General features: G+C 55.5%; 1 protein-coding gene across 8 annotated transcripts; it reads right to left on the bottom strand.

The window, feature by feature from the left end:
- Window positions 1-2,330: 2,330 nt before the first annotated feature.
- Fblim1 (filamin binding LIM protein 1) lies at window positions 2,331-23,815 on the bottom strand. 8 transcript variants are annotated; one of them, XM_076861209.1, is made up of 10 exons: window positions 23,740-23,774; window positions 23,396-23,486; window positions 18,956-19,013; window positions 18,376-18,670; window positions 12,124-12,326; window positions 11,492-11,609; window positions 10,367-10,536; window positions 7,452-7,630; window positions 6,633-6,750; window positions 2,333-3,669 (listed from the first exon to the last, which is right to left on the bottom strand). In XM_076861209.1, the coding sequence occupies exons 4-10, from the start codon at window positions 18,623-18,625 to the stop codon at window positions 3,556-3,558; spliced, it is 1,152 nt and encodes a 383-aa protein (XP_076717324.1). In that variant the 5' UTR covers window positions 18,626-18,670; window positions 18,956-19,013; window positions 23,396-23,486; window positions 23,740-23,774; the 3' UTR covers window positions 2,333-3,555. The 8 variants fall into 8 exon arrangements, with proteins under 8 accessions (XP_076717327.1, XP_076717324.1, XP_076717323.1 ...); XM_076861212.1 differs by lacking the exons at window positions 23,396-23,486; window positions 23,740-23,774 and adding an exon at window positions 22,988-23,047 and having other exon boundaries at window positions 2,331-3,669; window positions 6,640-6,750; XM_076861208.1 differs by lacking the exon at window positions 23,396-23,486 and having other exon boundaries at window positions 23,740-23,815.
- Between the last annotated feature and the right edge of the window lie 1,307 nt (window positions 23,816-25,122).

Raw genomic sequence — 25,122 nt, forward strand, 5'->3', positions numbered from 1 at the left:
GCACACATCATGCGATCCTGCATTGATCACATCTACTCACCTTCTCTGCTCTCTCTCCACTCCCCCAGACCCCTTCCCAGTCCCTTATGATCCCTCTTCTACTTTCCATCTTTTTTTAAAAAAAGAGAGAGAGAATTTTTTAAAAATATTTTTCAGTTTTGGGTGGACACAACATCTTTATTTTATGTGGTGCTGAGGATCGAACCCAATGCCCTGTGCATGCCAGGTGAGCGTATTACTGCTTGAGCCACATCCCCAGCCCCTTTCCGTTTTTTTTTTTTTTTTTTTTTTTTACCTGACATGACATCCTCTAATTCCATACATTTTCCTGCAAATGACAAGATTTCGCTCTTCTTCATGGCTGAGTAATACTCTGTTGTGTCTATATACCGTATTTTCTTTATCCATTCATCTGTTGATGGGCATCTAGGCTGAAGCCATATCTTGGCTATTGTGAATAGCACCACAATAAACACTGGGATGGTAACATTGCCTACTTCATAGATTGTTATTTTGTTGTCCCTGGAACTCTTGCCTGCCAGCACAGCCTCCTCCCCCACCCTCCATAACAAAATTTGCTATCACTTTTTTTTCTGGGGTACTAGGAATTGAGCCCAGGTCACTTTACCACTTTGCCTCCTCCCCATTCCTCTTCATTTTGAGAAAGGGTCTCACTAGTTTGCTGAGGCTGGCCTTGGACTTGCAATCCTCCCTCTCCCTCAGCCTCCTAAGTAGCTGGGATTACAGGCATGCTCCACTGAGCTGGCTTGTTCACACATTTTGGCCACAGTGAATAACACTGCCATGAACATGGGTATAGAAAGGTCCCCTTGACACTAGACAATATTTTATCATTTTATTTTTGCAGTGGGAATTGAACCCAGGGGCATTTTACCACTGAGCTTTGTTCCCAGCCCTGTTATTATTTATTTTGAGTCAGGGTCTTGCTAAGTTGCTGAGGCTGGCCTTGAACTTGTGATCTTGCCGAGTCCCTGGGATTACAAGGACGTATCGTCACACTCAGGCACACAGTGGATTTCATCTGTGCCTGTGAACTGCATTCAAAGGGAAGGGAAATTATTTTTGCCGAGGTGCACTGTTTGTGCTTGGGACATGGCACAAGCCCTCCTAGGGACAACAGGAGGGAGAAAAGAGGACTGGGGGACAGGAGGGAGGCAGATAAACACACAGCAGGACTCTCCCTAGAAGGGTCCCCTGATGAAGTCTTTTACAAATGTGTAGTCTGGAATCCAAGGCACCGCCCCCAGGGTTTCAAGAGGAATCCGCTGGGCTACATTTCACTAGGAAAACCCCAACCAACCTTGGCTACTAAGACAGCTGAGGGCAGGCCACTGGCCCCGTGCTCCCAGCTGCCAGGCTCGGACAAGGCTACTCTGACCTGAGGACATGTGTCCAAGTCAACAGCAGCAGCACTCAGCAGACATATCCAGGGCCCTGTGCCTCTGGGCCTACCCCCAACATGGACATGACCAATACTGACACTGACCCCCAGGGCAGCCTCCGCCCTTCCCTCCCAGCCACAGTGGTGGTGCCCCACGAGGAATCCAGCCACCCAATCGAGATCCCCAGCTCCTGACAGCACACACCAGGCGCAATCCCCACTTCCGAAGTCCCCCCAGTCTCTTCAAGCTCTGGAGTCCCTCCCCACACTTGCTGACCAGGACACCCTAAGTCCCCCATGTTGTGTGGCTTAATAAATCCAGCTTTGTTGACAAAGAAGGTGTGCTCCTGGTGTTCCCAATGACAGGCACAGCAGGACCCATGGGGCTGCTGACAAAGGAGCGTGGGCTGCGTGGGCTGCATGACCGGCCAGGCACAAACCCCACCAGCCTGAGGCTGCTTTCCTGCTCAGCAACCCATGTCCCCAGCTGACAGAGGGGGTGTCGAGACCCACACCCTGGAGCAGCAGAGGGAGGTGGAGGGCACCAGCCCCTCGATCTGGTGCTCTTTCCCACCATGCACCCTGCTTTCTGGAGCCCAGGCCACCCAGTGGTCACTGAGCTCGCAGGGAGGTGGGCCTGGGCACGTGAGGGCCCTGAGAATGCAAACTGCTCTTCCTCCAGGGTTGGTGGCTGTGATGGGCTCCCTACAGCAAAGGCTCCCCCCGGGCACCCTGTAACCTGTCCACTGCGGCACTGAGGTGCCAGGCACGGGGAGGGATGGGGCTTCCTGGTCTACCAAGCTGAGCCCAGTTCTGGGGAAGGAGGTGCGGGCACTTCCTGGGCACTCATGCCACACACATTTTTCCAGGGCCACTACCAAACCCAGCACCCACCCCTCGGGTCGTGAGCGGATCACAGGCGAGCTTCCGACAGCTGCACATTTATTTGCAAGGCGTAGGAGGGGAAGACACACTGGCGCTGTGTGGACCTCAGCGCAAGGACTCGCTGCTTAGCACGAGGCCCGACTGGAAGTGAAAGACAGAAAACAGGACATGCAGCTGGCGGAGGTAACAGGACACGAGGTCCTCGGTTACCGTGAGGACTGAGGTGGCTGTGAAGGCTGAGGCTGGGTCTCGCTGCTCTAAGCTTAACGCAGGAGACTGAAAGCCGGTCAGAGGGTCTGAGTGGCTCCACCCCAGGGCCTGGAACCCGGGGCTCTCACAGGTGAGCGTGCGGTGGGCCGAGGACCCCGTGGAGAAAAGCCGTGTTCATCTGTTCTACGGGAGCCTGGCGATGTCAGGAAGCAACAAGTGATTTTCCTTAAGACGGAAGAACCTTCTAGATGCGGCCTTGTGGAGGCAGTGGTTACAGGGCAGCCTGGGCTGCAGGGTTGGAGTGAGACGTGGGGGGCAACTGGGGGGCTGGAGGGACACCTGCCCCGAAACCATCCTGAGGGGTATCTGTGTGTGATGTGCCCAGCCCCAGTTAAGGCTGCAGGAAGGACGCTCAGCCCCGTCCCTGTCCCCCAGCACACAAAAGGCACTTGAACCACGTCCTTATGACCGGCTGCAGCAAGGAGGAGGCGGAAGGTAGGTGAGGGGCTGCTGACCTCTCCCCCCTTGCCCCAACCCGGCCTCATTCTGGGGTGGGAAGTCCAAGGCTGTGTCACCAGCAGGTGACATTCTTGTACATTTATGGACCAAGGAGGGATTTGTCCTAAGGCTTCGTCCCACTCCAAAGCAAGTTATTCAAAGAAAAAAAAAAAAAAAAAAGATTTATCTCCACAAACCTGAAGAATATCATTTCCTATCACCTGAACCTCGAAATTCTTAAAAAGCACTTTTAAGTGACATTGGAGTTGTTCTTCACCCCGCTTGGCCCCGTGCTCCAGTCTGGCCTCAGCACCCTCTGCTACATAGTTAAGTGTCGGTTGCCACAGGGGCCACCTGGGTCAGCACTCAACAGGGGCCAGAGGGACTCTGGGTGTAAGGAGCCTTCGGGGTTAGGAGGAGGAGTTGAGAGCCTCGGGGACGCTGTGCACCAGCACCCAGGTGGCTCAGCTCCCGGCATCCCCCACAGGCTGGGCTGAGCTGCCTGTTGGTCCCAGCGAGGCTCGGAAGGGAGGTTGGGAGATGGGGTCAGGAAGGGCCCCTCAGCAGCAGCCCGCGGCACTGCGCTTCACGTGGCACGGCTTGCAGAAGAGGTGGTCATTGAGCGGGTAGCAGCCTTGGTCCGTGGGCTCCACAGACAGGAGGATGCTGCAGTCCTGGGGAGACAAAGGCATACGTGGGTGTCCCTGGGGCTGGGAGCTGGCCGCATGGAGCCTGTCCAGGGGAGGGACTTGCTTGGAATTTGATGAATAAACCAACTGGGGGTGGGCCTCCCCCAGGCTCCCCATATGCCCAGGCCCGGTGCCTAGCAAAGACCAGACACCATACGTGGGGGCTTCGAGCCACAGGGGCTGTGAGTGACAACAGCAGAGTCATTGCAGGGAGAGCCAAGGACACTCAGAGAGGGACAACCTGGTGACCCCTTTGGAATTTAAGTTGTGCCAGGCAGGAACCTTGCTGATGGCCAGATTGTAGCCTGGACCAGCCTGGCACAGACCTGTGTGATGTCTGCTGAACGAGCCCCTGAGTCTAGTCTAGCTCCTCGTTTTGCAGGTCAGGAAACTGAGGTTGAGGGGTGGAGTCCACCCCAGGTCGCATTAGCTGGTTCTAGAGCTGGGACCACACTGGGAATTGAGTTCAGGGTCTCACACAGGCTAGGCAAATACTGGACCTCTGAGCTAGAACCCCAGCCCAAACATTAATATCCCCAATTTCTCAAATCACAGAAGAATTTCAGAATGAAAAGGAGAGGAGGAATTCGGGGCCCAGACTTGACCAAGTCCGCCCTTTTGCCCCCAGTCCACACCTTTGGTGGGCCTCACCTAGGCACCTGCCAGAGTAACCCCGGGAACCATCCCCGTCCAGAGGCCTGGTCTAGGGCACAGCCAACACCCTTTGGAAGCTATGCGGATCCAGTCAAGGGGACTAGTCCCCAGATAGACAACTCTGGGCTGGCAGGTGGCCACCCTGACCCAGAGGGAACCAGATGCACACCTGCCTCGCTCTGTGGCCAGCTGGGCAGGGCGCCCTCACAGGGATCCACCTGGAGACTCTAGTGGAAACCGGGGTATCTGTGCTAAACCCCAGTATCTGGGCCATTCACAAAGGCTGTTTGGTGTTGTGAGAGCATCAAGTGACAAACCAAATGGGGACAATGAATATCATCTCCCCAGAGTGTCCTGAGGATTAAATAAGACGGTGTGTACGAAGGCATTTAATTATAAAACCCTACCCATGTGTGACAGTACTGTCACCCTTCCAACAACCATCATAAATACAGAGCCCAAGGCCAGCAGGGCTGTGGACAGTCCCGGAAACCCAGGTCCCTTCCTAGAGAAATGGCACCTCACTCCATTCCTGGCTGCTTGGGTCTGGAGCTTCACCTTCTGAAACGTAACTGCTACAGACCGAATGCTGACTTACTTCAGTAGCCACGGTCAAGGTCACCAAGGACAAGCAGGGGGTTACTGCTAATCTAAATCACACAGGAACCAATAAGGGCTGTGGTGGTGATAACCGCGCCTGCTTTTCCTCATTGGCCCTTACAGGTACACTATCAGTTGGACCTTGAACTACAACCAACAAAGACAACCTCAGTACAAGGCAGTTTTTCTCCGGGTCCTCGGATGCCCTCAGTGAAAACAGGCTCTTGGGTCCATGTGTCTTTTCTGTTTTTCTCCTGGGCTGGGGATGGACCCCAGGACTCACCCGTGCTAGCGGGGCAGGTTTCCTACCGCTGACTGAGCTGCATCCCCAGCTGTTTTTCTTTTTCTTTTCTTTCTTTTTTTTTTTTTGAGACAGAGTCTTGCTAAAAGTTGCTGAAACCAGCCTCAAACTTGCAATCCTCCTGACTCAGCCTCCTGAGTTGCTGGGGTTACAGGTGTGCATCACTGCCCCCAGCCCCCATGTACCTGTTTAAATAAATGTGAGCAAATAAATGCTAAGGATTACTCATTGACTGACTGAGGGATTTGCCCTGGGACTCTCCACTGAGGTGACAGCCATAAAAACAGCTCCCTTTGTCACCAGTGGTAGAGACGACAGAAACTTCAATGACATGGGGCTAGCAGCAGGAGGTGTGGGAAGGGATTCTTGGTGCTTCTCCAGCCAAACCAGTGAGAGGGTCTAGGCTCCTTAAAAAAAAAAAAAAAAAAAAACAAGGAATGATAACAGGATGGTGACACAGGACTTTGTAGCCTCCGCGGGGCCCTGACTCTGTGGGCATTTCTTTTCCATCTTTTGTGGCACTGGGGATTGAACTCAGAGCCCCACAAGGTAGTTCTGGATTGCGGAGCTGCACCCCGGGACCACACTCACCACTCCCTCTCCGCTCCAGACGCACCTGGGGACCTCCATGGCCGATTCCTCCGGCTTGCTGCTGCTGCGGGTTCCACAGGCCCTTCCCTCTTTCTGTTTCCTGACTCCATCTCTCAAGACCTGGCAGCTCCGCTCACCTGCCAGCCTCCGTTTAGGCACCGCCGCTCTGTGAGGCTGCCTCTCCTCCCACCACCCTGCTCAGCCTCCATCACTGCCTTCTCCCAAACCCATCGATAAATGCTCTCTTCAGCACCCACACAGGACTCGGGTGGCCTTACTCTGCCCAGTACCCGCTCTCCCTGCCTAGGGTGGTAGCAAGCCATCCGCTTCATAGGATTCTGCCTTCCAGTGCCAGGGGCTGTCAATGCTGCTGTCAATCCTGGCACCCAGACACTGTGACTGGCTCCACGGGGCATGCCTTCCAGGCTGGGCCAATCAGGGGCCTTCTTGGGACTGTGTGGATGCCCTGCGTGGGGTTCATTCTCAGCAAACACAGAAAAGGGCAGAACCAAGAGGCGGAGAGACAGCCCCGATGCTAATCATCAAAGAGGTCACCACCGTGAGCCGACAGGTTTGCTTTCTTGCGGGAAGCAGTGTGACTTTGTGTCTGTCAAGGACACCAGGAATGCTGATGGACGGCTGTCTTTCTAATTCTTCCCATTCTCCTTTGTCTCTGCCACTGCCCAACAGAGAGCTCGGCCCCCAGCCTGACCTGCCCCCGTGTCCAGCCAGGGCAGGTAGGTGTGGGCCTCCGAGGGTCCAGGCAGAGAGAGCGCGGTCAGGTCATCGCTGCACCACTCACCTCGCACCTGTAGCAGTTTTCGTGGAAGTTTCTTCCCATGCACTCGATTTTGAAGGCATCCTTCCCATCCTGGGGGATGATGGGATTCTTACAGATGCTGCACACGGGGGCAAATTTCCTAGAGGAAAGGGAACCCACGCTCAGGAGGCGTTCACGCGGACAGCCACCAACATTTGCTGGCAGAACCGTGGCTGGCTCAAGTTCACCTCCCAGCGCTGTTCCACACCTTGGGTGTTGACGGCACCTAAAGCCACAACCACAGCGACCCCTGCTTCCCGGGGGGTAATTAGCCTGGAAGTCCGGAGGAAGGTCCCTCTCGTTTGACTTGCATTACAGGTCACTGATTTTTTTTTCTTTCCTTCCTTTTCGGACAGGCACATCTGCCTCTCCCCTCGGACTGGGAGCAACTCCAGGCAGGGAACGAGTCTCCCGGATATCCGCCTCCCCATGGCTTCGTCCAGCTCCCAGGGGTGGCGCGGGGGACTAGGGCCCCGGAGCAGGGCTCTGAATTGAAGCTTCGGTGCTTACCAGGGAGGAGGCTGGGTACCCAGTGGCTGCGTGCCTCAGTTTCTGCATTTGGTAAAACCCCTCGATCATACCCACCTGGGAGGACTCTTTTGAGGATTAACTGGGCGGACTCAAGGGAAGGGCCAGGCAGTTAGGTGCACGGCCAGGTGTGTGGCACATGGAAGCATTAGGCTCCTCTGGGCCTAGAGACTGCAGAGAGCTCTGCCTGGTCCCCAGCGCTCAGCAGGCTCCTCTGCTCTGCCGAGTCCCGCCCTGCCCTGCCCAGCACCCAATGCTGGTCCCCTCCCGTACCTGTAGAAGTCATCGAGGCAGTACACCTGGTTCTGGCTGTCCAGCGCAAAGCTCTCGTCCCCGATGCACCGGGCGCAGCTCACACAGGTGAAGCAGGCGGGGTGGAAGGCCTGGCCCAGGGCCCTGATGAGGTGGTCCCGGACCACCTCTCCACACCGGCCACACTTCTCCAGGGTGTCCTGGGACAGAGGGCCCCTGCCTCAGAGCCGTCCATGGGTCCACCCATCCACGGACCCCTAGTCTTCTGGCCGGCCACCCACAGGGGACCTAAAGGCCAGCAGTGCAGGAGCGGCCTGCGATCAGCCCCGAAGCTACAACCCAGACTCCTCCACGGTGCCCTGAGCATCGCTCCTCGGCTTATAGCCAGGCACACTGCTGCGGAGCTAGGACTGAAGTTTTGTTACTGCGCCATGTTCAAGGCCAGAGTCTGCCAGAGCTCGGGGGAGATGCTTCTCCTGAACCTCAGAACCAGGCAGAGGAATTCCCAGGGAGTCGGCATGCTTTATCCTACACATGATGGATCTGGAAATTCCGTCCCTTTTCTACTTAACCACCTGGAAGCTTAGAGGCAAATTCTATATTCTACTTTAGGAACCTTGGGAGAGGTCTTTCAACATCCATTTTTGGGCACTAACTTTTCCTCTGGTCTTATCTCACTTTCTACTTTGATTTTCCTTCTATTTGGATTTCTTTCTTTATTTTATATCTTTTAGCATTATAGGCATTCCTTTTTAAAAACTCTGTGTTAAGAATACTTAACTTGAGAACTGTCCTTTTAAATTGTTAAGTGCACAATATCACTGTGACTGGAGATATTTATAAATAATAATAATAATAACAGTAACAATAACTCAACCACTGAGCCACATCCTCAGCCCTATTTTGTATTTTACTTAGAGACAGGGTCTCACCGAGTTGCTTAGCGCCTGCTCTTGCTGAGGCTGGCTTTGAACTTGTGATCCTCCTGCCTCAGCCTCCTGAGCTGCTGGGATTACAGGTGTGGGCCCCCATGACCAGCATGAATTATTTATTTATGTTGCAAGATGGAAACCAAGGTCTCACTTGTGATAGATAAGAGCTCTACTACTGAGCTACGTCCCCAGCCCTTTTTATTTTTTGTTTTGAAACAGGGTCTTGCTAGTTGCTGAGGCTGGCCTCAGGTTTTCAATTCTCCCAAGTTGCTTACAGGCAAGCGCTTACCATGTCTGCCCTCCTGTTCATTTTAACTGGATTCCACCTGGACAGGTGCACTGCAGAGAGCCTTTGCCCTTCCCCCTCTGTTGTGGTTTGGATGTGGTTTAAGTGTGATCTCCAAGGGTCCCTGTATTGGCAGATTGGTCCCCAGTGTGGTAATGTGGGAGGTAAAGGGAACCTGTCAGAGGTGGAGCCCACTGGGAGGTGGTTAGGTCACTAGGGGTCCTGCCTTCGAAAGTACTTCTCATAGTTTCCATGAGAGTGAGTTGTTATAAAAGAGCAAGTTTGGTCCTTCCCCAGGCTCTGTCTTGCCATGTGACCTCTCCCTCTTGCACACCCTCCTGCCATTGGATGCCATCTACCCTGAGGCCTTCACCATAGCCCAACTGATGCAGGCTACATGCCCTTGAACCTTTAGATCTGTGAGTCAAATTAACCTCTTCTCTTTACAAAGTACTCAGTCTCAGGTATTTTGTTATAGCAACAGAAAATGAACGAAAGCACACTCCCAGGGGCAGCTGCAGCTCTTCTGTCCCCAGGACACTGCTCAAGTTTTCTTCCTGGCTGCTTCCAGCAGTAAGCCCCCTCCCTCCCCTCAGGGCCTCACTTCTGCCTGGCTCCAAGCTGAAGGAGGAAGTAAGGGATGCCCACAATGTCAGCTGGATGCCAACAGAGGGATGGGGTGGGGAGAGCTGGGTGATATGAGTGGCAGCCACCCAGGTCCTGAGCTCGAGAACTGTGAGTGTCCAAGGCCAAAGAGACTCTGCAGACGTGGGTACGTTAGAGATCTAGGAACCACCAGCTGAGTGTCCCTGTGGGAGCGAGGCAGAGGGGGACTGACGGGAGGGGACAATGTGACAGTCACTGGAGCCCCATGCCACACTGCTGGCCTCTCAGCAGAAGGAAGCCAGGAATGCGCAGAAACCAGGAGAGCCCAGGGATGGCTTCTCCCCAGACCCCCCCAGGCACCCCACCTTGACTCTGGCCCCAGGGAGGCCGATTTGGAACCTCAACCCCAGAGCTACGAGAGAATTACAGGTACTGCTTGGCGCCACCGAGTCTGTGGCGATTGGTTACACACTCCCCCAACAGCCCATGTGTTAAATGCTTGGTCCCCATTGTCACTGTTGGGCTAAGGGGCCTTGAGGGGGGTCCTTAGGGGATATGCACTTTAAGAGGATCGTGGAATCCTGGCCCCTTCCTCTTCTTTTATATATATATATAAGTTGTTGATAGACCTTTTATGATGATTATTGTTTATTTATGCCTGGTGCTGAGAATTGAACCCAGTGCCTCACACATGCCAGGCAAGTGTGCTACTGCTGAGCCACCGTCCCAGCACCCTTTCCTCTTCTTTTACTTCGTGGCTATGAGGTGAGTGGTTTAGTCCACCACATGCTCCCACCATGATGTGCTGTCTCACCACAGACCCAAAATAGCAGGGGCAACTGATCATGAGCTGGAAAACTGTGAGCTAAAAATAAACCTTTTCTCTTTATAAGTTGATCATCTCAGGTGCTTTGTTATAGTGATGGAAAGCTGACCATCACATTATAGCAGCTCCAGGAAACCAATTCATCATGGCTGAACTCCATCTTTTTGAGTCTCAGCTTCCTCATCCGTGAAATGGGCCTAGCCAGGAGTATTGTAGGGAATGAATATAACATCTCCCAAGCACCCAGCTTGGTGCCTGACAGCTGGAGGCTTGCCTCAGGGGTTACCTGGTAGCAGGATTCACAGAGGGGCCGCCCATCCTTCTGGTAGAAGCTCTGCCCGGCTAGCTGGCGGCGGCAGGTGCGGCAGGTGAAGCACTGTGCGTGGTACTGTTTCTTCATGGCCTCCACGGCCAGCTCTCGGGGGGACACAGTCTTGTGGCAGAAGGCACAGATGTCTGGGATAGAGGAGACACAGGCTATCACAAGGAGTGTGGGTGGCCTTTGCAAAGCTAAGGTCAAGAACAGTAGGGCTGTGGGGTGGCTCAGCAGCAGAGCGTTTGCCCAGCCTGTGGGAGGCCCCGGGTTCCATCCCACTGCAAAAAAACTAAAAGACAAACAATGAACCGAGAAAAATATCTGCATCTCCTGCCTCAGACAGGACCCATCTCCCCGCGGGCCCAGGAGCGCGAGCTCTGCACCCAGCACTCCCATCCCCAGTGCCCGGGGCAGGGATCTGGGTGGCAGGCACTTCCTGCGGTGCTCAGGAAGTAACAGGCAGCCACCATGGGTGGGAGGCAGGTCAGGGTGACTAAGTGGGCAATTCAGCAAAAATACCCCAATTACAATCCTACCTACCCTTGGCCACAGCACTTCCTCTTCTAGGAATGTAGCTCAGAAACACGTGTGCCTGGGCAAGTGACCTATCTGTGTGCAAGGTGACTCATCTCAGCAAGAAACCACCTAAGAATCCAGCAACAAGGGTGGTGGCACAGAGCTGCGACCCCAGGCACTCAGGAGGCTGAGGCAGGGGGATGACAAGTTTAAGGCCAGCCTCAACAACTTAGGGAGACCCTGTCTCAAAAAAAATAAAATAAAATAGAATAAAATAAAAGGGCTGGGGAGGTAGCTCAGTGGTAAACCACCCCTGGGTTCAATCCCTAGAACCAAAAAGAAAAGAAAAAGTAAGAAAAAAAAAAGAATCAGCACTTTTGCTGTCATAGCAAAGGGCGTGGATGAATAGTTAGAAGAATTTTAATTATGGAGAAAACAGGTCACGGCAATAGAAACTAGATGGATGCTCAACTACTAAGCCCATGGCTCCCAGGTGAGCCCCGTGGGTTGCTGTTCCCCGGGCTCTTGCCTAGCAGCCCATCTGGCCCCAGGGCCCCGGGGAGCAGCCTGCGGCCATACCTGTGGAGGTGTCTCTCTCCGGGAAGCTGACAGGCTCTTCTGGGGGAGGTGGCAGCTCCTCGTCTGGGGGCCTGAGGTGACCAGGCCGAGGCTGGGCTGAAGGGCCCTCTGCCAGAGCCTGTGGGGACACAGATGGGAGGAGATCGTCCATCAGGGACTCCCTGGGCCCTCCCAGCTCTGCTCCTACCTGGGTGGTCCCAGCCACCCTTGGCCCCACTGTTCAAAGGAGGAAACTGGGGGCCTGGGTGGAATCAGCAGGGAGTGGTGGGTGGCCGCTGGAGCTGGGTCTCCCCACTCCTTGCCCTGGGCTCCCTCCACCAGGCAAAGCTACTTCCATTTCTATGGAATCTCCCAGAAACAGGTTCCCCCAGGACGCTGGGCTAAAATGGCCTGGCCCCGGGGCGCCTCCCATGTCTAATGGCCCCTGCGAAGGCAGAGGATTAAAGCAGTTTTCTATGCTATAAGGGATTTAGGTCACCGATCCTGACCACCCCCTTGGGGACTTCAGAGGTCTTGAAGAGGCACTGGCCTCAAGCAGAAGGGGCCAAACCACCTCCAGTCTCATAATTCTGGAAAGGCCTGGAAGACCCAGGCACCCCCGCCCCCCCCCAAGGGGACCCGAGCTTCAGTACCTGGGGTGGGGGTGGGGGTGGGGGTGGGGGTGGGGGCGGGGGCAGGTGCAGCTGCTCCAAGTCTGAAATGAGGGGTGTCCCCATCGGGGGCGCCTCATCAGGAGGCGGCAGGCACGCCGGAGGGGGTGGCGGAGGCGGCGGGAGGAGGTCCAGGTCACCAAGTGCGTCCTCACCGTCTGGGGCGGGAGGAGGGGGAGAGCACCCTGAAACAGCAAGGGGACAGGGGGTTGGCCAGAGTGCCACAGGGGGACGAGGAGGCGTCTGCTGATCCAGGAGGCAGAAGAGCAGGTGGCCAAAGGCTCAGGTCCAGGGGCACCCGGACCTGGGTTCCATCTGGCTTGGCCCCTGACCTGCTGTGGGTCCTCAGGCAAATGACAGGATCTCTCTGAGTCTTAAATTGCTCAGTTGGAGCATTTTATGGGGCTGGTGTGGAGGACATGACAGTGGCAGTGAGTGGCACAGGCCAGGGCCCAGCAGACGGGGGCTGGGAGAGGCTCTGGAGACCTCTGGGGGACACAAGCCATCAGCCCCTCGGGCTGCAGACCTCAAATCCCTCTGTGCAAACTGGCATCACCGTCACCTGGAGCTGGTCAGGAGCGCAACTCCTCCGTCTGCATCAGGCCTGCAGAGTCAGACACTCTGAGGGTGGGGCCGCCACAAGGCGCTAAAGAAACCCTCCAGGTGTCTCAGATGTGGCTCAAGAGGGAACCCCACCCTGACTACAGAAGATTCCAGTAACAATCCTAGAGTGTTGAAAGCATTGGGGTGGAGAGTTGATGGGGAAACTTTTTGTTGTTGTTTTTATACTGGGGACTGAACCCAGTGGTGCTTACCACTGAACTACATCCCCAGCCCTTTTTGTTGATTTTTTATTTTGAGACAGAGTCTTGCTAAATTGCTGAGTCTGGCCTCGAAATGGCGATCCTCCTGCCTCAGCCTCCTGAGTCACTGAGATTGCAGGTGTGCATTGGACCCAGCTAATGGGGAGCTTTCTGAGGAGCCCCGTGGTCATCATCTGAATCCAGCGGCTACCTTGGCAGACACAGGGGTCTCGAGACTCCTGTGACACTATAGGAAGCTGTGGGGTACCTCCATAAAATGTCCCCACCCAAAATAACCCCCCAAAACAACCCCTGAGCTATAATTATAAAATAGAAGCTGACTTCCACTTATAATAAATTTAGGACACAGAGAAGGAAGCTGAATGAGACCACAAGGCACAAAGGGACAAACTCAGCAGGTGGGTTGGGACACTGTACAGACCCAGTTCCTATTTCTGCAACAAGTCAACAGCCTGAGGAGGAAGGGGGACTTCCCTGGAATTGAGACTGCAGAGAAAAACGACCACACATGATAAATCTGTTCCATTGTCCAACGGAGCAGCTTACGTGTGGCTAAGGAGCTCTTGACCTCACGGAGCGGTGCTCCAAGCCTTTGTATCAAGAAAAGAATGTGAAAAACAGAAACAAAGAAAGAAGAATGCGACCAGGTGGTGCACGCCTGTGATCTCAGAGGCTCCGGAAGCTGAGGCAGGAGGATGGCAAGTTGGAGACCGGCCTCAGCAACTCAGTGACACTCTGTCTCAAACTTTTAACAACAACAAAAAGAACATGAAATATCTCATCAATGATTTTTTAAATAATGATTTCATGCCAAAATAATATTTTAACCCATTATTAAAACTAACACGGCTTATTTCTTGTAGCTTTTTTTCAATGTGGATATATTAGAACATTTCAAATTACATACATGGGGCTGGCTGGCAATTGGGACTTGACTTCTGTTTTTTTTTTTTTTTTTTTTAAAGAGAGAGGAGAGAGAGAGAATTTTAATATTTATTTTTTAGTTATCGGTGGACACAACATCTTTGTTTGTATGTGGTGCTGAGGATCAAACCCGGGTCGCACGCATGCCAGGCGAGCGCGCTACCACTTGAGCCACATCCCCAGCCCGACTTCTGTTTTTTCAAAAAAATATTTACTTGGGCTGGGGCCGTAGCTCAGTGGTAGAGCACTTGCCTTCCACATGTGAGGCTCTGGCTCCGATCCTCTGCACCACATAAAAATGAATAAAGATATTGTGTCTATCTACAACTAAAACATTTAAAAAATATATTTATTTATTTTAGATACTAAGTTTTTTAAAATACTTTTTTAGTTGTTGGGAGGCCTTTATTCATTTATTTACTTTTGTGCGGTGCTGAGAATCGAACCCAGGGCCTGACACATTCTAGGCAAGTGAGCCACAACACACCAGCCCAATTTTTATTTTTTAGTTGTAGTTGGACACAATACCTTTATTGTATTCATTTTTACGTGGTGCTGAGGATCCAACCCAGGGCCTCGTACGTGCTAGGCGAGCGCTCTACCGCTGAGCCCCAGCCCCAGCCCTTGACCTGTTTTAGTTGGACAGCACTGCACATACCTTATGTGGATCCTGAATGAAAGAATTAGTCATCTCATTTAATTCTCATTTTCTAGACAAGCAGAAGCTACATAGTCCACTGAATTATACAGCTCCAAAGAGAGATGAGAGTTGGGCGCGTGGTTCACGCCTGTAATCACAGCGGCTCAGGAGGCTGAGGCAGGAGGATCATGAGTTCAAAGACAGCCTCGGTAATTTAGAGAGGCCCTAAGCAATTTAGCGAGACCCTGTCTCTAAATAAAAATAAAAAGGGCTGGGGATGTGGTTCAGTGGTTAAGCACCCCTGGGTTCAATCCCTGATAACTCCCCCTCAAAAAAAAAAAAAAGACTACACATTGCATAATCCATTCATCCTGCTACAGCAAAAAGGCATTTTCATGACAATCAGAGGAATTTAGTTATAAAGGTAGTATTAGATCATCCTAAGGCATTCCCTCAAATTGATTAGGTGGTGTCTGCATGATGGCCATGTAGGAACACGGCTATATGTAGAGACGCACTCTGCCAAATGCAGGAAATGCCACAATTATGGGGGTGTCTTTTAAAATATTCCGCAGGGGCGTGCTCAGCAGTCGAGAGGCCCTGGGTTTGATCCCCAGAGGAAGGTAAACCAAGAAAATAAAATACTCCACAAAAAGGAAAAAGAAGAAGAGAACAGGAATAAACAAATGTGGCCAGATCCATATCTTGGTGACCACTGAACTGATGTGGGTACTCAGGGCTTCAGGTGCTGTCGGCCCCCACTATCATATATGTCTGAACACACACACGCACACACGCGGGCACACACGCGCACGCGGGCACACACGCTCTAGCACAAGGTCATTTCTGTTATTAGCATAGCTGCTCCTGAGACCCAAGGCTGACGGAGGCAGGAGACGGGGTGGGCCCCGGGGAGTGGACTCGATCCTGAGTCTGGTCAGTGGACACAGACCTCCGTGTGCTCCCGAGGTGGAGTATGAGGGGCTCCCCAGCCCCTCCTTGCTCCTGTAGAGACGACCATGCTCACTACCATGTAATGCCACCAACAGAGGCCCGAAGGCGACTGGGGGTCAGGAGGGAAGCTGTAGAGGGGCTGTGTCATGCCCATGAGAACCTTCTGCCCACGGCCAGGTTCAGGGCGAGCACTGGTATGGAGGCCCAGGGAGAAAGGGACACGGAGGACACTCTGCCCATCTCCTGTCACTGGGCACAAGTTAGACCAGGGTCTTGTGAGCTCAGCCTACTCGAGATGCCCATAGAAAGCCAATGGAAAATTCCAGAAGCCCAGGAGCCTGAAGACCCAGGCCTCGCTCCGTTCCTAGCCAATTCCCTAGGCACCCTGGTCTTTGGATAAAGAGATTAACACGGCTTCCCCGGGGCTGAAGGCCCTGTCGGAGGGGAAGGGCGTGCTGCACACCTGGGCCTGTGTGCGTTGGGAGCACCTGGGGGCTTGTCCCAACACAGACGGCTTCCCCACCCTGTTCCTGACTCAGCAGGGTTGGGGCAGCTGCAGGAATTTGCATTTCTGGTAAGTTCCCTGGTGAAGACTGGGCTGGTGCCAGGGCCACACGTTGAGAACCACTGTTCCAGCCCAGAAGTCACACCTCCTTGACCTCTTGGGACCAAACAACGGTCCCACATCCATTCACCCAAACGTGGGACACCCAGGGTCAAGAAGTTCTCGGGGGTAGGACAGGAGACAAACTTCTAATACTCTAAGGCACAGGGGACTCTGGTTGACAAGGATCCTACATCCCCAAATAGCTAGAAGAGAGGGTTCTGAATATCTCCAGCACAAAGAGACGGTACATGTGTGAGGGTATGGACCTGTCATTGTCCTGACCACACTGTGTGTTTGTTCACGTGTGACACCGAATCCCATGAATATGTATAATTATTGTTCCAATTTTTTTTTTTTTTTTTAATGTGGTGCCGGGCCTTCTGGTGCACACCTATAATCCCAGAGACTCTGGAGGCCGAGGAAGGAGGACTGTGAGTTCAATGCCAGCCTCCGTAACTTAGCAAGGCCCTGAGCAACTCAGGAAGACCCTGTCTCAAAACAAAACATAAAAAGGGCTGGGGATGTGGCTCAGGTACTGGGTTCGATCCCTGGTACAAAAAAAAAAAAGTTGTGAGACTGGGAACCAAAGATCACTTGAGCTCAGGAGTTTGAGACCAACCTGGGCAACACAATAAGATCCCCGTGTCAAAGTTCACAAACTGTGGTCCCCAGAACAGAGCATCAGCTTGACCCAGGAATGTACAAGAAATGTAAATCCGTCCTCAGGCAGCCCAGCTGGGTCAGAAGCACCCTGGGCGGGCCCAGCTGTGTTGGAACAAGCCCCAGGTGACAGGGATGATGGAGTGTGGGAATCGGGCTCTGGATGAGCTCATGAGTCAGGACTCAGAGCTCCGAGGCAGCAAAGAGCGGTGGCCTCTCCCAGGCCCTGCCTCGGGTTCCCAGGACACTAGCTGAGGAGGGTGGGCAGGAACGCGGGGCCCCAGGTGGCTAGGAAGGTGATCCTGTCCAGGGGCCAAGGGCAGGAGGAGGGAGAGCAGGTTTTAAGAGAAGCCAAAAGGGGAAAGGCACCTCAGGTGTGAGAACCAGGCAGTGCGTCTGGGGGACGCGCATCTGGTGGTGGGCGTGCGGGTGAGAGGGCAGCAGGAAGCAGCAGATGGCAGTCTGCTGCGGAGATGGCCTTGTCCCCAGCACCCCGAGGTGTGGGCACCCCAGACTCAGGACTGGGCTGCTCATCTGGAACTTTCCTACGAGATTCCCCATGCTCTGCTTGAGGGTCCCAAGTCGGCAAATGGCCACCAGCCACACTGACCGGTGACCGTCAGGCCACCCCCTCCCAACAGTCTGCTTTTCTCGCACACTCCCGGGGTCTCCTGCCTGTAACTCCAACAACCCCCGACCGTGGCCAGGGCCGTCTGGTACCTCAACTGTATTTCCCGAGCGCCTCACCCACTCAGAGGGGCTGCGGGCTTTTTCTCCCATTGGGTCGCACATCCTGGTGGGAAGTCGGGTCAGTATGGTCCTGGTCTCTAGAGGGAGCAGGCTGTGTCCGTGGGATGTATGGTCAAGAGGCACACAGGGAGCAGGTCACACGAACATCCCTGCACACTGTCCCTGAGCCCATGTGTGGCACTTCTGACCACTATCTGGTTCCTGAAACTGGAACTTGTTTTCGGTCTTGCCAGCTGGTTTCCATGGTGATGGGTGTTGCTCTTGGGCAGCAGGACACCTGACCAGGCACCTGGGGGACTCCAGGGACTGGGCTGCCATCTTAGGCTGGCCTCCTCTGCAGTGCCCTGTAGGGCAGCAGCAATGCCCTGCCCAAGGCCCTGGAATCACCTTTCCTCACTTCTATCAACCCAACAGCTACAATTCCCATGAGAGTGACAGGGACAGAGGACTACAGCCTTCCTATCACTTTTTCTCCTTTTTTTTTTTTTTTTGGTACCAGGCATTGAACCCAGGGGTGCTTAACCATTCAGCCACCCCCAGCCCTACTTTGTATCTTATTTAGAGACAGGGCCTCACTGAGTTGCTGAGCGCCTTGCTGTTGCTGAGGCTGGCTTTGGACTCCCGATCCTCCTGCCTCGGCCTCCTGAGCTGCTGGGATTACAGGCGTGCGCCATTGTGTCCTTTTTAGAGACTAGAACCCGAGGCACAGAGAGGGTGAAGCAGCTTGTCAACATCACACAGTTGAGAAATGGCGCCAGGATTCACCCCAGGTTCCAGACTCTGCCTGGTGGTCACTCAGTGAGTGGCTCGGAGCCTCTCCTTCCTCCCCACCTGGTGCTGCCTCCGCCCTGGTCCCCCTGAAGTCACCCTCTTACCTCCGTTGGAGAGCTGGGGTGGTGCAGTTGGCACAGGGGCTGCAGCCCTGCTGGAGGGCACCCAGGGGCTGGGCTTCCCCACTGAGCCAGCCCCTGCGGGCTTCACGGAGGCGGGGGTCTCCCAGGGGCGGCCACGCCGGGCCTCACAGGCCGCCTGCCTCACTCCCTCAGTCACAGCCACGTCGCGGCGCGGTGGCGCCAGGGTGATGAACACGGACGAGGCCACCCTCTTCTCCGGCTGGGAGGCCATTGCTTCAGCTCCCGCTGGTGCTGGGGACAGAGGGCGGCTCAGGCTCTGGAGGGACACACACACATCAAAGAGAAGTCAGGGGCACGGAGTCTCCCTCCTCCCAACACAAGGGGACATGGCCCGCCATGCTGGTGACCCACCCAGTCCAGCCACAGAGGGGGCAGGGCGGCAGTCCACCAGGTGACTTGGCCATAGGGTGGGACCCAAAGCCTGGACTGCCCCTCCCCCAAAGCCTGCACACCTGGTGAGCAAAGGGCTGCTTTCCCTTTCCCGACGCCCGGGCTGGCACCTGCCCATAGGGCCACACCCCAAGTCACCTCCCTCACCTACCTGGACCCCAGTTCTCCTGGGAGAGCCTAATTCCTCAGAGGCTGTCAGGCCAGCTGCCCTGTGGGGGCAGACAACAGGAACAGAAGTTCAGACAGCTGGGCGGGGTTCCCAGAGACAGAGGGGGCAGAAGGACAAATCAAAGACACCTTTTACCAAGACCTGCTCTGTGCTCATGTTGCCCTGAGCACTTGATACTTATGAATTCAGAAATCCTCAGAGAGGTAGGCACCATTATTACCCCATCTCACAAGTGAAGAAATTCAGAGAAGTCAAGTCACTCATCCAGGGTCACACAGCAGTAGAGACAGCATTTGAACCTCAAGCCCATCACTTTGACCACTCCGTTCTGCTCCACCCACAAGCCAGTGTCCTTTCCTCCCTGCCTTCTCTCGCCCAGATCTCTTCCTGCCCCATCTCCAAAACCATGGCCTCTGTACGGGCCCCAGCAGTGTGGGGGGAAACAGCTGGGTGGTCTCCAGTCCCACCTCCTCACCTGATCCTTCCAGAGGGCTCATCTGATTTTAACCGACCTCTCTAGGTCTTTCTCTCTCACTTGGAGGGTTTCACCATTGGCTTTTCCTCTCCAGCACCGCCCCCATCCCAGGGTGAATTTCCGCTTTCCCTTAGAGGCCAGCTCTGGCCACATGTCCTCCACAAGGCCTCCCTAGAGTCCAGCCTCAGCCAGGGCAGCTGTCTGCTTTCTCAGGACCATGATGGCTCCCCACAGGACACACTGCCAGCTCCCCATCAATGTGTCTGACCCCCTTGTGGCCGCTCACCTTCCGCTGCCTGCACCGTGCCTGAGCGCAGCTGGTCTACAGTACGGACCTGGGAGGGGACAGACCGTGGAAGGCGTCCTCCATCGCCCAGGCGGATCCTGCAGACAGCAGCCTCTGGTGCCCAGGCTGAGGTGGGGCCTCGGTGGGGAGAGTTGATGGCCCTCACCCAGCAGTGCTGCCAGGGCTAAAAATGTCCCCTTTATCTCTCTAGCTCTGTCTGGGCCACCTTGGATGACCCTGAAGTCCAGCCTTGGTACACGGGGGGGGGGGGGGGGGGTAAACAGAACGGGAACCTTCAGCAGTGGGCTAGCAGGCAGGAGGGGCAGAGCCTGAGGGACGCTGATGGTGGACTGGGAGCCAGAGTGGCCCCTCACAGCCCTCCTCTGTATCAAGTGCACCATGGGCTCTCTCTGTGGCTGACGGAGAATAACAAGGGCAGCATCTGCCCCCAAGTTCCTGGTTTATGTTTGGCTAAAAATAAAGATGCTTAGTCTGATAAGGAAATATCTGTTTGCAGTCAGGTGTGGTGGTGTGCGCCTGTAATCCCAGTGACTCGGGAGGCTGAGGCAGGAGGACCACAAGTTCAAAGCCAGTTGCTGAGGCTCTAAGCAACTTAGCAAGACCCTGTCTCAAAATAAAAAATAAAAAGGGCTGGGGATGCGGCTCAGTGGTTAAGCGCCCCTGGGTTCAATACTGGTTACCAAAATAAATACACAAAATAATAATCTGCCCTGAATAAGGAATCCATATAATAGGAAAGAGCTTTGAAAGTTATTTAAAAGTGCCTCCCTTTGTTTCTTGTTTTGGAGGTGATTTTGGAAGTATGTATGCTTATAGAGACTGCCTTAGTCTTTGGTTTTATGCTTTGTTATGAATTTAAGAATCTATTTTTACCCAGGACTACAGCACATGCCTGCAATCCCAGTGACTCAGGAGGCTGAAGCAGGAGGATCATAAGTTGGAGGTCAGTCTCAGCAACGTAGTGAGACCCTGTTTGAAAATAAAAGTAAATTGTTCTTTTATCCTGGTGGAGTGACTCTGAACCATGTACAGCCAGAGGAATGAGAAGTTGTGCTCCATTTATGTACTGTATGTCAAAATGCATTCTACTGTAAAATTAATTAATTAAAAAATAAAATAAAAATGAGGTTGGGGTTGTAGCTCAGTGGAGAGCGCTGGCTGAGCATGTCTGAGGCACTGGGTTCGATTCTCAGCACCACATATAAATACATAAATTAAATAAAGGTCCATTAACAACTAAAAATAAATAAATAAAAATAAAAACTTCTAGGGGTGTAGCTTAGTGGTACAATGTCCCTAGATACAATCTGCGGTACCGAAAAAAAAAAAAAGTCTAGTTTTCTACTTGGTTTTCAGAGTGCATCTGAAATTTAAAGCATGAACACCCATGGCACCTACTGGGTGCCAACCTCTGTGCTAACCGTGCTATGTGACTCAAACTCACCTGGTTCTCAAGGCAGTTGCAAGAAAGGTCCATTATGCCCCCAGTTCTCAGATGGGCCCCATGAAGCCCCAGTAGTTCAAGTGAATGTCACAGGGGGGCCAGAGCAGGCAGGAATTCTAACACAGCAGGGTCCAGCCTGGAAGTCCAGGGGTGTCCTAGGACCTGAGGTGGCCGGCGGCCCACATTCACAGGCCTGTTCTCAACCCAGATCTGGACTGGTCCTCAGAGACTGCTTGGGACCTTCAGGACACAGCCTGCACCCCCCTCCACAGCTCTGACCCCTCCTCCATTCCTCCCGGAAATCAGATCTGCTTGCTTTCTGGGAAAACGTCCAGGGCCGAGGCCAGATGTTCACAGCTGTGCACCCCCCAACCCTCCCAAAGGTCCCCTGCAGGGACTTCAGGTCCCAGGGGAAGGAGCTGAGTTGAGGACTTTAAAAGAGCTGTCAAATCCCATCCGAGAAAGGGGGCCTGGGCCTGCCCCTGGTGTCCTGCACCCAGGTCACCCTGGAAGAGCTCAGGGAACCCTCGCCCCACCCTTCTTCCCCCCCAGGGCGAATCAGAGCGTCAGTTGGGAAGGCAGAGAAAGTGGGAACAAAGGGAAGGAAAGCCATTTCCTGTCAAGAGGAAGGAAGGAGGCTGAGACCAGCCAGCCACCGGGCGGCTGCAGGCTTGGGCCCAGGGGCCGGCAAGAGCTGACTGATGGGGGGCCGCCCCGCCCCCGCCGGCCCCCTTCCTACTCCTAACTCCCCTCCAAACCACCTCCGAGCTTTGTTCTTTAATACCTTGATAAAGCAGGCCATGGCGGATCCAGAGGGAACTTTGCTGAAGTGGGGAGATGCTCCCCACCCCGCTCCAAGGTCCTGCGGCTAGCGAAGGATTCCCCCTCCCCCTCCTCCTCCTCCTCCTCCTCCTCCTCCTCCTCCGCCTCCCCCACCCCCAGGAAGAGCACGGAGCTGCGCCCCACCTCTTTCCCGACGGGTGACCCTGAGCAGTCACCCCACCTCTTTGGGCCTGGTTTTATTTAAAAAGTGAGAATCTGAGCCTGTCCTGAAGGGTGGCTGAGAGGACACGAGGAGAGTGAGCGCAGAGACCTGGGCACTTGATAGATGCACCGGGAAAGACCGCGGGTCACCGCGCGGGAGCGGGGAGGAGGCGCCCGAGGACAGCTTTCCCATTATCAGGAGCAGGAATCCGGGAGCTGCCCGGCCTCTTCCGGGGATTCTCAGATCTGGGCTGGAGGGGCCCCACGCCAAGATCGCCCCAGGCACACACCTTGGGGACCGTCCCGGCACTCGCCGTCCCAGCCTTGCCAGCCGGAGGGGCATCTGAGGCCTCGAGAGGGGCAGCCCTGGGCCGCTCTTCCCGAGGGACCCCGTCTGGGGAAAGGCACCCCGAGCTCCGGGAGCTCCAGAAGCCCGGCCCCCTCCCTCAGGCGGGGAGCTGGGCGGCTGGCCGGGTCACCGTGGGGCGCCGCCGGGGACTTTAATTCGATCCATGTGCGGGACGCTGCCCTCTTTGTGCGGGAGCTTCCGCCCTGCGCGCCGGGTCCCTGGCGCCCCGCTCCGGGGCAGGGACACGACCCCCGCCGTCCCTCACCCCCCCCCCCCAGGACACAGACGGAGACGGAAGGACAGAAGGACAGGACAGCACCTCCCCGCCCCTCCTCTCGGAGCGCCCGGCCGGGGTCCGGGGCGCGGGGTGGGCTCCGGCCGGGCTGCCCGCGCTGTCACCCGAGTGCAGCCGGGACGCGACGCCGGGACGGGACCCCCCCCTCCCCGCCACTTACCTGCGCCCGCGCCGGCGGCTCCAGCCCGACGCCCAGCGCCCGGCGCCTCCCGCCGCGCTCCCGCCCTCGCTCCCTCCGCCCCGCTGCCCCGCGCCGCTACCATAAAAGGTGACGCTCGGGGGAGGGGGCCGGTCCCCGCCCCGCGGAAGCGGCCCCTACCTGCCCCCCCACCTGCGCGGCCGCGCCCCGGCCGCCCCCTCCCCCTCCCTTTGTTCCCGCGACCACTCCTCCCCGTCCCCTGCGCCCAGGCCCGGGGTGGCGTCCTCCTCCGTCCCCCTCCTTTGTGCACCCTGAGTGGTCCTTATTCTCCCCCTCCCCAGGGTCACCCTGGTTGACCACCCCACCTGCCCGGTCTGCTGGGGGATGGTGCTCAGCCAGGGACTTAAGAGTCAGACTTAGGTTACTGACCCATTCCCTAAACATCCCTGGGCCGCAGGCCATCTCGCTGAGCCTCAGTGTCTTCCCGGGAATGTCCCTCGGCCTATCCCTGCGGCAAGGCCTAGGGATAAAAGGCGTCAAAGTCAGTGAGGAGCACACAGTCAGTGCTCAATATATGCTGGGTTTGGGACTTTTTTCAGGAAATGCCTTGGGGAGGAGGGGGCTCTGAGTCTCCAGTGGAGCTGTCTGATTTGCTGTCTCCAGCTGTCAGTGCTGGTCTGGATCCCTTAATCCCTCTGCGGGTGGGTCCCAGGGTCCTGAAGGGGTGGGGTGGATAGGTGGGACAGGCAGGGCCCAGCTGGCAATCAGCTTACCTGGTTTGCTAGCCTGCACCAGGCCACTGACCCCTCCCTGCACCTTCCAGTTCCCAACCCTCACGCAGAGCAGATAGAATGAGGTGGTGGGGGGAGCAGCCTAGGCTCTGGGGCCAGTGGGGCGGGGATGGGCCGCTGGTCCCTGGAGGCCAGAGAACATTGCTGGGAAAAGGAATCCGAGTCTGATTCAGAGACAAACAGATTGTTCTCTTGATTAAAACCCACAGTGGTGGAGGCCAGGGGAGGGCTGGTCTGGATCCCTGGGGGTGTCCAGCAGGTTCTGGCTCTCTCCTGTGCCCCACAGCTGGGGCTACTACTGAGGGGCTCCCTTGATGGAATTCAGGAGGGGTTTGCCTGGGTACCTGTTTCCGTCCTCCCCGAGCCTTCACCCCCCCCCTCGGAGAGCCACCCCTGTCACCCTTTCCCGTTTGATCCTCACAGCCTCTGCAACAACAAAGGCCGCGACCAACAGTAGCTGCCACTTACAGAGGTCCAGTGTGCCCAGGTGCAGGGCTCTCGTTTCAACCCCCCAGCCCTGGGTGCTGAGGATTCCTGCAGGACTGAAGCCCCAGAGGCTCAAGGCCAAGCAGAGCTGGATTCAAAACAGACCGTGGGTGCCCCTAGGTACGCTGCTCCGCGGGTTCTGGGGTGCGAGACAGGCCACGCAAGGTGATGAGAGCTACCCACTGCAGATGAGGCCACCCGTGGCCTGTGGCTCCTTCCGGCCTGGCAAGGCGGCCACTCTGTAGCACTGTTAGGAGGCCCAGCCTCCTCCTGAAGGATGGAGGAGCCACTGAAGGCACGGATGGGAGGCAGCACCCAGGGTTTCAGACACTTCTGCTGCAGCTGGGTGACCCGGAGGCCTATTTCAGTCAGGTCACAGGGGAGGTGCCCGGGAGTGGGCACCTCCGTGGCATTCCCTAAAGCTACCTCACCTGCACTGCCAAATGGGACAATGAGGCCCTGAAGGGTTGACTTGGGGGCTTGCGTCAGGCCACAGTGACTCAGTCTAGGGTGTCCCCTGGGTCCCCTCTAGACCACTGAGGGGAGTGTGGGACGCAGCTGCGCTGCTCACCAACTGCCCAGCACCCCTGGCCACTTCCCTCAGCTGCTGCTCCAGATACAGGAGCCCGCCCAAGCTGAGGCTCCCACACCAGCCCCAGGATCAGTGTCCCCGATAGGCAGGTGCCAGACTTCCTGCAATGGAAACCCAGGAAGTGCGCTGGGCAGAAAACACGCCCTTTGTCTGCCAGCTCCCAGAACCTTCTCCCTCCTCCCTCCCGGTTCTGATCAGCCTTCTCCCAACCCAGATGCCCCGGGCAGGCAAGGGCCTCCATCTTCCACTAGTGTTGAGACCCTGGGTGGCAGGAAGCTGGTGGGAGA

The sequence above is a fragment of the Callospermophilus lateralis genome, chromosome 7 (assembly GCF_048772815.1).
Source record: "Callospermophilus lateralis isolate mCalLat2 chromosome 7, mCalLat2.hap1, whole genome shotgun sequence".
Lineage (NCBI taxonomy): Eukaryota > Metazoa > Chordata > Mammalia > Rodentia > Sciuridae > Callospermophilus > Callospermophilus lateralis.